Source organism: Chiloscyllium plagiosum, unplaced genomic scaffold (assembly GCF_037043375.1).
Source record: "Chiloscyllium plagiosum isolate Xiang-an unplaced genomic scaffold, Cpla_swu_hap1 HiC_scaffold_4, whole genome shotgun sequence".
NCBI classification, from domain to species: domain Eukaryota; kingdom Metazoa; phylum Chordata; class Chondrichthyes; order Orectolobiformes; family Hemiscylliidae; genus Chiloscyllium; species Chiloscyllium plagiosum.
In genome coordinates this window covers 108,955,866-108,967,970 of record NW_028270142.1, presented here as the reverse complement: position 1 = coordinate 108,967,970, position 12,105 = coordinate 108,955,866, and the positions used below count along the sequence as shown (strand labels likewise).

The following is a 12,105-nucleotide window of genomic DNA, read 5'->3' as shown; positions in this document are numbered from 1 at the left end:
ACAGAGAGGTGCAATGGTGGGACATGTTCTTTTTGTTTGCACAAATGAATATTTTGTTGCTTCCGACAAAGTCATAATGTTAGCCTGACTGATCATTTTGAATTGTTTATTACTGTAATTCATAACCCTCACATGTTAGCAAGGAGGCCTTTTCAGTTCCCACTGGACTCAGTGTACCATTGCTTGCTCAAATCCAAAAACTATATTGGTGTTGCATAATCTGGGCAGTTTTATTATTGCTGAGGAACCTTGGTTATCCAGCATTCAATTATCTGAATATTGGATCATCCGACAAGATCGCAAGGTCTCTTTGCTCAGCTATGTAATCCGGCATTCGATTAACCGAACAAAATACTCCCCCCTGTCTCCTTTGGATAATGGAGGCTCCTCTGTAATATACTTTCATTGTAATGGATTTATACTACAGTTTGTCAGGCTACTTCAGAGCACAGTAAGAGTCAACCAGATATGAGGATCTGGAGTCACTTATGGGGCAGAATATGTAAGAATAACAGATTTCTTTCCAGAACAACCAGTCAGGATTTGTGAACAATCAGATGGGTTTTAGAGCATCACTGCTTATACTAGATTTCAATTCCGGATTTGTTTAATGAGCTAAATATATTGTTGTCTGTTGTATCAAAGATATGCCCCATTACTTCCCCAATCACATCTTAGTACTATAGTGGTTTACTGTCATCAACTTGCAGGCAGTCTCCTGTTTGGCACTGAGTCAGTGAACTTTCAGCCTAAACTTCAGTCCAGGCACGAGCAAGTAATTTAGAGAATCTTGAAACATCTACATGAATTGAAAAGGACAGACACCTAATATCCTAGCCAATATTTATCTTTCAATCAAAATTACCCAATAATGGATTATTTGTTCAATCATCTGACTTCGATAAATTAGCTATTACTTGCTTAATAACAAATCACTTCTGGGCAAAAATTGTTGATTTAGTGTGAAATACTTTAAGACATTCAGAAACAAAAAACAAACAGCAAGACAAACCACTTCCTCCTTTATCAAGCTACTCACTTGATTGAGTCCAGTCATCTTCCTTCGTCCCAGCATTGGTAGGAGGTCATCCAGGTAAAAGTCCTTCACCGGAAACATGAATCCTGGCACAGTTACTATGGGGCAATTCCCATAATATTCCGATATACGCTCAGTGTCACTGGTGGCACTCATTAAGATGATCTTCAGATTCGGGTTGGATTCCATTACCTTCTTCAATAAGATAAGCAGGAAGTCCGTGTTGACATCACGTTCGTGGACTTCATCCACAATGACATGACTGATGCCTTCTAGTGAGGCATTACCTTGTAGTTTCTTCAGCAGGATGCCAACAGTGCAGAAGAGTAAGGCTCCACCTCTAGGGGGCAACATGCTCTCCAGCCTCACCTGGTAACCCACATTTTTCTTCAGGCTTGGTCCCAGCTCATAGCCTACTCGTTGCCCCACTGATACTGCACTGATCCGTCGGGGCTGTGTTATTAAAATGTTACAGTGTGCTCCTCTGTTGTCAGTTATGAACTTCTCCAGTATAAACTGAGGGATCCTGGTGGTTTTACCACATCCAGTCGCTCCAGCTATGACTATAACCTGATTTTCTTCAATGGCAGAAATTATTGCTTTCTTGTGCAAGTCTACTGGCAATGGCTTAACTTTCCCAGGCTTGTATCGCTGCCACAGCCAGAGCAGTTTCTGATTGATTTGCTCTGCCTCTTCTTGTGACAGTGGGACATACATTTCTCCTGTAATAGCATCGCTAATCAAACCACTGCCAGACACCGAATCCGCAATCTCTGGGCTGGGGCTAATGGACTGGTACTCACGGTCATCATCTTTAGAGGCTGTTTCTACTGAATTCTGCAAGAGAATGAGAGAGAAAAAAAAATTGGTCACTTGCAGAGGATAGATGAAGAAATAATTAAAGGTGATTGTGCATCTCTCAGTTTAATGAAAAAATACTGAAAACATTAAATAAAACAGTGAATGCTCAAAAATTAATACAATATTCTCCCCTCCTCTACTGAAGGTGTTAACTCTAGGCCACAGCTTTGTTCACAGTTTTCACAGGAAGTCAGTATTACATTTCTTATAAAACACAGACATTGCTTTCTGAAATAAGAATAAACTCAGCAGATCCAGCAGCATCTGTGGAGACAGAAATAGGATTGCAATATTGAGTCCATTACAACTCTTCTTCAGAATGGTCTTTCTTCTCTAGCATCTCAGTCAATTAAACATTCTTCAGATATTAATGTATTGATTGAAGTATTGATTTACTGTTGTCATATGCATCGAGATACAGTGAAAAGTATTGTTTTGTGCGATATATAGGCAGATTGTATGATACAAAGTGCATCGGGTAGCAGAATACAGTGTAACAACTGCAGAGAAGGTGCAGAGAGAGCAAGACAGAGATCAGAATTAACATTTGACAAATGTATTGCAGCTATACAGGGTAATTGTTAGGCCTCTTTTGGAATAGTGTGCGCAATTCTAGTATCCTTCCTAGCGTAAGGATGTTGTGAAACTTAAAAGGGTTCAGAAAAGATTAACAAGGATGTTGCCAGAGTTGGAGGGTTTGAGCTACAGGGAGAGGCTGAATAGGCTCGGGCTGTTCTCCCTGGAGCGCCAGAGGCTGAAGCATTCCTATAGAGGTTTATAAAATCATGAGGGGCATGGATAGGTAAATAGGCAAGGTCATTTCCCTGGGATGGGGAGTCCAGAACGAGAGGGCTTAGGGTGAGAGAGGAAAAATTTAAAAGGGACCCGGGGTCAACTTCTTCACACATCTATGGAAGAAGCTGCATGAGGAAATGGTGGAGGCTGGTACAATTACAACATTTAAAAGGCATCTGGATAGGTATATGAATAGGCAGGGTTTAGAGGAATGTGGGCCAAGTGCTGACAAATGGGACTAGATTATCTTAGGATATCTGGTCAGCATGGACAAGTTGGACCGAAGGGTCTGTTTCTGTGCTATGAATCTCTATGACTGTAAGTCTGTTCAAAAGTCTTAACAGCAGGGAAGAAGCTGTTCTTAAATGTATTCATATACGTATTCAAACTTTTATATCTTCTCCATGATGGGAGAGGATGGAAGTGAGTATAACCGAGGTGGGAGTGGTCTTTAGTTGCCTTCCCAAGGCAGCAGGAAGTATAGATGGAGTCAATGGTTGGAAGGGATGGACTGGGCTATGTTCATGACTGTCTGTAGTTCCTTGCAGTTTTGGGAAGAGCAGTTGCCATACCACACTGTGATGAGTCCAGGTAGGATGGTTTCTATCCTGCATGTATAAAGTTTGGTACGAGTCTTGCGGATGTTGAATTTCCTTAGCCTCCCGATGAAGTAAAGATGTTGTTCTGTTTCTTGACCATTGCGTCAACCTGGTGGACCATTACAGATTGTTGATGTTCACTCCCAGGAACTTGATGCTGTCGACCTTTTTCACCTCAGCACTATTGATGCAGACTGGGGCATTCCCTTTACTCCACATCCTGAAGTCAAAGACCAGCTCCTTTGTTTTTTGACATTGATGGAGAGATTGTTGTCTTTCCATCATGCCACTAAGCACTCGATCTCCTTTCTGTACTCTACTGTCTTGTCGTTTGAGATCTGAGCAACTAGGGTGGTGTCAGCAGCAAACTTGTAAATGGAGTTGGGGTAGTATTTGGCCACACAGGCATGAGTGCATGAGGAATACAGTAGGGAGCTGAGTACGTAGCCTTGCAGGGCACTGGTGTTGAGGATTATGGTGGAGGAAGTGTTGTCACCTATTCTCACTGATTTCCATCTATGGGTCAGGAAGTCGAGAATCCAGTTACAGAGAGAGAAGACTAGACCTAAGTCTCAGAGTTTAGAGAGGAATTTGTTTGGAATTATAGTATTGAAGGCAGAACTGTAATCATTAAGTAGGAGCCTGATGTAGGTATCCTGTTATTCAGGTGCTCCAGGGATGAGTGTAGGGCCAGAGACAGCATCTGTTGTGGGTTGGTTGTGTCGGTCAGCAAATTGCAAAGGATCAAGGCAATTTGGCAGGGTGGAGTTTATGTGAGCCATGACTAACCTCTCAAAACACTTCAATAATTATGGAGGTCAGAGCCTCAAGGCGTGATTTTTCTTGGACACCGGGGTGATGGCGGTCTTTTTGAAGTCGATAGGGACTTCAGATCACAGAAAGAAAAGGTTAGAGATGCCCGCAAATACTCCCACCAGCTGGTCTGCACAGGATCTGAGTATGAGTCATACATGAGTTCAGAGAATGGTTTTTAAAAACACACCACAGGAGGACATTAAATCACTGACTTTTTGGAGTAACAATCCAATTAATTCCACTCCCATCCTCTTCCCCATCATTCTCTGTATCAGAGATTTTTATTTGTTATCTGCATGCGTGCATGGAGGGAAGGGAGGTGAGTTCATCAGATAAGGAAAAGAAAACTGCAACAACCTATGGACTTTCCTTGTTAAATTAGTTGCTGTTAAAGTATAAAAAAATTAAATAGGTCAGTTTTCATTTGGATAAACGTGTATTTTAAAAGTGTTTCAGTTCAGATCATGGGAATTAATAAAAGCAGCAAAGAACTTTCATTTTACAGCTTCAACAGCAGATAAATAAGCTATCTTCATTTGTTCAAACTTAACTGGATATGTGTTACATCTCTATGGCAGTTCTCTGATACAAAATCAACAAATTCGAGTTTTGTAACATCAATTTGAAAAGCTATTTCAACCAACTCCTGATGCCTAACATTCAGATTGGTCATAAATATAACACATAGGCTTTTTAAAATTCCTTCACAGCTCACATCTGCGTATCAAGTGGACAAGAGATAACATTGTGTTCAGGAGGATGCTGTTCAGTGATGTAACATCAGCTATAGACCAGTTGGAAGCATGGGTCAGAAGGATTTGAGTTCACATCCCACTCTGGAGACTAAAGCACAACAGCAAAGTTGACATCCAGTACAGTGATGAGGGAAATTTCGAACTATGACATATTTTAAATGTTATAGTTAAAATGTTAAATTGAGGTCCCATCTGGCGCCTCAGGTGAACAGAAAAGATTTCATGGTAGAGGAATTATTCCTATTGGCCTGGAAAGTATTTATCCAGTCAACTTTAAGAAATAGCTCATCGGATCATTTACCATGTTGCTGTCATGTGAGTTACTTTGTGCAGCTCATTCTGGTATTACTTGGCTACAAGAGAGGGAGGAAGGGGAATAGCCATCAGGAATTCTGCTTCAGGATACAGCCAACTCTGTTGGAATACATGGCTGGAGAAGTCAAATGGAATTCAGATCCAGCTTTGTGCTGATACACTCCCTCCAAACCAACATCTCAAAAATCAGAAATTCTGCAAATACTTCACACAGGCATGCACTCAAAGAATGGCCGTAGAATTTTTAAAGCCTGTATAGTTCACCTATAACCATAGGAGAACTGCTCATAAAATTAGCATCTTACTGCAGATGTCACCATTTGGTCCATTAATTTTGTACTGTCTCTTTAAAAGAGCTGTTTAATTAGGCCTACCGCACTGTTCTTTACTGTTCAAGCACGTTTGATGGCTGCTTTTGAACTGACTTCCACCATCTGTCTTAGGTTGTGCATTCAAAATCATCAGCACTCCTGCATAAAAACATTTCTTCTCGCCTGCTCTCTGGTCTTTCACCAGTTACCTTAGATCTGTAACCTCCAATTACCCACACTGCTGCACTGGAAACAGTTTCTCTTTATCCATTCTTTCGAATCATTCAATTTTCAACTTAAACATTCTCAGTTATAAGAAGAACAATCCCAGCCTCTTTAGTCTCTCCACTGTTTTAAAAGATTATTTAAACTTGTAAAGAATGATACAAATCACAGATTTAATAAGGTATGATGATAAGATCATAATGAAACAAGACAGTCGAAACATCAGCAATCCTAAGTAAGTGGCAGGCAGACTTTACTCCAAGAGATGCTAGGCTATCACTGACCTGGTCCAAATATTGCTGGATTCGTTGCTGGAGGCTCTTTGGGATTTCTATCCTGGTCGGCCTCCGCTCCTTTTCATTCAACTCTTTTATTGCGGCCAAGTTGTACATGGCATGGGTCAGTGGATGATTTTTCTGGTTAAGCAAACCAAGCTCCTGCCAAGCAAACATAACCACACAGAAGTTTTTCTCTACTTTTTTGAAATATATTGTCCAGTAAGCATAATATAGCAAAAAGGACCATATTAGACAAGTGGATCACAAAATCTTAATAATGCAGATGGCATGGTGCTGTGATTTCATCTTCAGGATTGCAACAGATCCAGTTCAACTGTAGGAATAACGATCACCACTGATGGATATGCATATACAGTAACGAAATGCACTGTATAATTTAGCTGTGTCTGAAAATCTCGCACAAGGATATAGATTGACTGGATGAGAGAATTGGGAAGGTGCTGCTCTGGTGAAGAGAGAACTGAGATTGAGGATAAGGCAATACAGAGGAGTTGTGAGCAGGGAACACTACTGTTTCTAATCAGTGTTGTGTCTGCCTTGAAATGTTTGTCTCAATAGTTTGGAATTCATTATTCTGGAACTAATTTGGTCTGTAAATGCCCTAGGAGTATTTAATGAGGCATGTAGAGAACCCATATCACTCTATCAAGCAAGAGAATTACAATTAGTTCTTCCATGCACCAGTACTAAGGGCCCATGTCGGCACCATGTGATAAGGTTGTATTTACTGTCCCTAACTAATTGCCAGGAAAGTGGGCCATCTTGAACACTCCACGTGCTGACAGTGCCATCACAACTGCAGTAGTCATAAGCAATGCCCCACCAGATAACTCTTAAATTCTCAAATTAGGGGTTAAACTACCACTATACGGTTCAGTACCACTCAGTGCTGTACTTGCTATTGAGGCATATAGAATACTCAAACAGGCTTTAAGATTGCTAATCCAACTCAGCTCTCCTGATACCCCAGGTGACAAATTTAAAATTCCAACACCGAGCTGGAATGCAATCCTAGCTAACCAACACTATGTAATCACTCAGTTGGTACTTCACATGGGAAAAGAAAGACATTGAATACTGCAATAAACCAGCTCAATGCTGAGCACAAGTATGGCTTGCAGCAAGTTGCAATCACCTTCAACTTCTTACAGACTAAAGCTGCTGCTCTTCTTTCTGCTTCAGTTTTCCGCCGACCACTTGCAACAAAGGTCATCGGGGTTGGCCACTGTACCTCAAGCCGGCATACCTTGACAGGACCATCTTCTGTGGAGTATTTCAGATAGTCCTAATGGAGCAGCACATAAAGATTAAATGGTGTCACTGCCATTTATATGAGCAGAAATATAGGAATCAATGAACCAAAAAGAAATAGACCAATGTAACTTAGCCAGCACAATTTAGCAGTCATGTAAAGTAACAATATTGGAATTATACCATGTGGATATGCTAGATTAATCTGAGACTAAAGTCCTTTTTTAAGGCTATGAGCTAAATTAAGCGAAATAAAAACTGAACAAATCCAAAACATGAATATTCAGGCTGAATAGAAGAAACCTCAATTTACTAATGGCAAAATCAATGAAGAAATTGAAGAAAAGCGTGGTTCTGTCATTTTCTTTTCTTAAAGAATATTTATGAATATTACAATTAGCCACTTTTACTTAAACTATTACAAAAAATGTGCTGCAAATTTGAAATACATAGAACCCTCGTATGTGCAGATTTGGCTTCTGCTGTTTCAGTTATCTGGAACATTCCAGAAATAATTCCAGAGCTGCTGGGAGGCAAGTTTCCCACTGAAATGATAGGGTTCACTACTATCCGCGGTTTTGGGTATCGGCTGTAGATCTTGGAACGTATGGATATGGGAGGGCACCTGAATAAAAAAAGATAGTCCTGCAATCTATATAATACAGCAAAAATACTGGATGGGCATTGAATGCTCATGTCAGGTGATGAGGTAACTTTAGGATGAGGTATTTGAGAAATTCAAGACTGCTTTTATCCTCTTTCATAATTTTTAACTCTGCAAAATATTACTATTTAGAGTAAAATTTCAAGAGTAAAGTGGTAACTCTCTGCTTTTAATAACCAAAGGTGACCATAAGGCCCAAAAGCAGAAAAAGGCCATTCGGCCTATCACACCCATTATGTCAAAACGCAAACAGAAAATATGGGCATTGACCTCTCTCATGTGCTAAGCAAGCACTCCATCATTTGAGCTAATTCCTTCATAAAATCTTGTTGAGAAGATAGTTCAATCAAACCATAATGAGTTAAGCTATCCGAGTTACACCACAGCAGAAAAACCATTTATTCACTCTCTTCCTGGCCCAGAAGCACTAAAATCAATGGCAATATCCCAGATGCTGATTCCAAATGTGAAGCAATAACTCCTGGAAATAGAAAATCAATAGACTTTGTGCCAAGGTGAGAGTGTTCCATAACATAACAAGCTTTAATCCAAGAAACACATAAGACCAAGACATTCAGCCCCTTGAGCCTGTTTCAGCATTCAATCAGATCATGGCTGATCTGTTGCCTAACTCCATGTGCCTGTCTTTTGGCCCATTTCCCTTAATACTTCTGCTTAACAAAAATGCATCTAACTCAGACTGACAGTTAACAACTGATCTAGGATCCACTAACATTTGTAGAAAAGAGATCCAAACCCCTATCACCCGTTGTGTATCTGTGCTTCCTAACATCTCTCCTGAACAGTTTGGCCCTAATTCTGAAACAATCCCCCTTGTTTTAGAATCCCCAATCAGTGAAAATAGTTTTTCTTTATCTACCCTATCGTTTTTTATTAACATTTTGAAGACTTTGATCAGATCACCCCTTAATCTTCTAAACTCAAGAGAAATCAGACCTAATTTGCATAATCTATTCTCATAATTTAACCCCTGAAGTCTAGGCATTATTCTTGTAAACTATACTGTATTCTCTCCAAGGTCATTTTGGAGACATAGATAGAGAGGGACAGGAATGGTTGTTGCAGGTTCCAGGATTTAGCTGTTTCACAATGAACAGAGAAGATGATAAGAGACCCGGGTTCAAATCCCGCCTCGGGCAACTGTCTGTGTGGAGTTTGCACATTCTCCCCGTGTCTGCACGGGTTTCCTCCGGGTGCTCCGGTTTCCTCCCACAGTCTAAAGATGTGCAGGTTAGGTGATCTGGCCGTGCTAAATTGCCCGTACGTTAGGTGAAGGGGTAAATGTAGGGGAATGGGTCTGGGTTGGTTGCTCTTTGGAGGGTCGGTGTGGACTTGTTGGGCCAAAGGGCCTGTTTCCACACTAAGTAAACTAATCTAATAAAAAAATGATAAGGGGCAGGGATGGCATTATTAATCAAGGACAGTATTACAGTGGCAGAAAGAACATTTGAGGACTCATCCATTGAGGTAGTATGGACTGAGGTTAGAAACAGGAAAGGAGAGGTCACCCTGATGGGAGTTTTCTCTCAGCCTCTGAATAGTTCCAGAGATGTAGATAAAAGAATAGCAAAAATGATTCTCGATAGGAGCGAGAGTGACAGGGTAGTTATGGGGGGCCTTTGACTTTCCAAATATTGACTGAGAATACTATAGTTCGAGTACTTGAGATGGGTTAGTTTTTGTCCAATGTGTGCAGGAGGGTTTCCTGACACAGTATGTAGACAGGCCAACAAGGGGCGAGGCCATATTGGATTTTGTACTGGGTAATGAACCCAGCCAGGTGTTAGATTTAGAGGTAGGTGAGCACTTTGGTGATAGTGACCACAATTTGGTTATGTTTACCTTAGCAATGGAAAGGGATAGGTATATACCACAGGGCAAGAATTATAGCTGGGGGAAAGGCAATTATGGTGTGATTAGGTAAGATTTAGAATGCATAGGATGGAAAGGAAACTGCAGGGGATGGACACAATAGAAATGTGGAGCTTATTCAAGGAACAGCTGCTGCGTATCCTTGATAAGTATGTATCTAACAGGCAAGGAGGAAGTTATCGAATGAGGGAGTTGAGGTTTACTAAAGAAGTTGAAGCTCTTGTCAAGCATGAAAAGAAGGTTTGTGTAAGGATGACACATGAAGGCTCAGTTAGGGTGCTTGAGAGTTACAAGTTAGCCAGGAAAGACAGAGTTAGGAAGAGCCAGGAGGGGACATTAGAAGTCGTTGGCAGATAGGATCAAGGAAAACCCTAAGGCTTTCTATAGGTATATCAGGAATAAAAGAATGACTAGAGGAAGATTACAGCCAATCAAGGATAGTAGTGGGAAGTTGTGCATGGAAACAGAGGAGATAGGGGAAGCACTAAATGAATATTTTTCATCAGTATTCACACTGGAAAAAGATGATGTTGGCGAGGAGAATACTGAGATACAGAATAGATGGGATTGAAGTGCACAAGGAGGAGATGTTAGCAATTCTGGAACATGTGAAAATAGATATGTCCCCTGGACTGGATGGGATTTATCCTAGGATTCTATGGGAAGCCAGGGAGGAGACTGCAGAGCCTTTGGCTTTGATCTTGATGTCATCATTGTCTACAGGAATAGTGCCAGAAGATAGGAGGATAGCAAATGCTGTTCCCTTGTTCAAGTATGGGAGTAGAGAAAACCCTGGTAATTATAGGCCAGTGAGCATTCCTTCATTTGTGGCTAAAGTATTGGAAAAGACTATAAGAGGTAGGATTTATAATCATCTAGAGAGGAATAAGTTGATTAGTCAACACGGTTTTGAGAAGAGTAGGTTGTGCCTCACAAACCTTATTGGGCTCTTTGAGAAGGTGACCAAACAGGTGGATGAGGGTAAAGCTGTTGTGTTGAAAGGTGTTTTATAAGGTTTCCATGGTAGTCTATTGCACAAAATACAGAGGCATGGGATTGAGGGTGATTTAGCGGTTTTGGTCAGAATTTGGCTAGCTGAAAGAAGACAGAGGGTGGTGGTTGATAGCAAAGGTTCATCCTGGAATTCAGTTACTAGTGGTGTACCACAAGGATCTGTTTTGGGGCCACTGTTGTTTGTCATTTTTATAAATGACCTGGATGAGGGTGTAGAAGGATGGGTGAGTAAATTTGCGGATGATACTAAGGTCAGTAAAGTTGTGGATAGTGTCCAAGGATTTTGCGGGTTACAGAGGGACATACATAAGCTGCAGAGCTGGGCTGAGAGATGGCAAATGGAGTTTAATGTGGAAAAGCATGAGGTGATTCTCTTTGGAAGAAGCAACAGGAATGCACAGTACTGGGCTGATGGTAAGATTCTTTCTACTACCAAGAATGAGCAGAGAGATCTCGGTGTTGATGTACATAGATCCCTGAAAGTTGCCATCTAGGTTGATAGGATTGTTAAGAAGGCATATGGTGTGTTAGCTTTTATTAGTAGATGGATTGAGTTTCGGAGCCATGAGGTCATGCTGCAACTGTACAAAACTCTGGTGTGGCCGCACTTGGAGTATTCCATTCAGTTCTGGTCACCAAATTATTGGAAGGATGTGGAAGCTTTGGAAAGGGTGCAAAGATGATTTACTAGGATGTTGCCTGATATGGAGGGAAGATCTTACGAGGAAAGGCTGAGGGACTTGAGGCTGCCTTCATTAGAGAGAAGAATTGAGACACATAATCAGAGGGTGAGATCGGGTGGACAGTGAGAGCATTTTCCCTCAGATGGTGATAGCTAGCACAAGGGGACATAGCTTTAAATTGAGAGGTGATAAGTATAGTACAGATGTCAGGGGTAGTTTCTTTACCCAGAGAGTAGTAGGGGTGTGGAACTGCCTGATGGAACAGTAGTAGACTCGCCAACTTTAAGGGCATTTAAATAGTGATTGGATAAACATATGGATGAAAATGTGAAGGTTAGATGGGCTTCAGATTGGATTCACAGGTCGGCGCAACATCGAGGGCCGAAGGGCCTGTACTGCGCTATAATGTTCAATGCTATATATCAATAGATCCTTCCCAAGACATGGTGCCCACATCTGTCCACAATATTCCAAGTAGGATCTAACCAGAGTTAAGTATAATGCAGCATAATTTCTGTATTCTTGTACTTCAGTCCTCTAGATATAAAGGCCAAACATTCCATTAGCTTTCGTGATTTTTTTTTTCTG

The 12,105-nt window shown here is 41.0% G+C and overlaps 1 protein-coding gene across 1 annotated transcript in view; it reads right to left on the bottom strand.

The window, feature by feature from the left end:
- Nucleotides 1–12,105, bottom strand: part of dhx30 (DEAH (Asp-Glu-Ala-His) box helicase 30) — an 88,194-nt gene that overhangs the window by 63,845 nt on the left and 12,244 nt on the right. The window contains exons 6-8 of the mRNA XM_043687996.2: nucleotides 7,148–7,297; nucleotides 5,998–6,150; nucleotides 1,040–1,873 (exon numbers count right to left, since the gene is read on the bottom strand). Of these exons, the coding sequence (XP_043543931.2) occupies nucleotides 1,040–1,873; nucleotides 5,998–6,150; nucleotides 7,148–7,297 (1,137 nt within the window). The remainder of the gene's footprint in view (nucleotides 1–1,039; nucleotides 1,874–5,997; nucleotides 6,151–7,147; nucleotides 7,298–12,105) is intronic.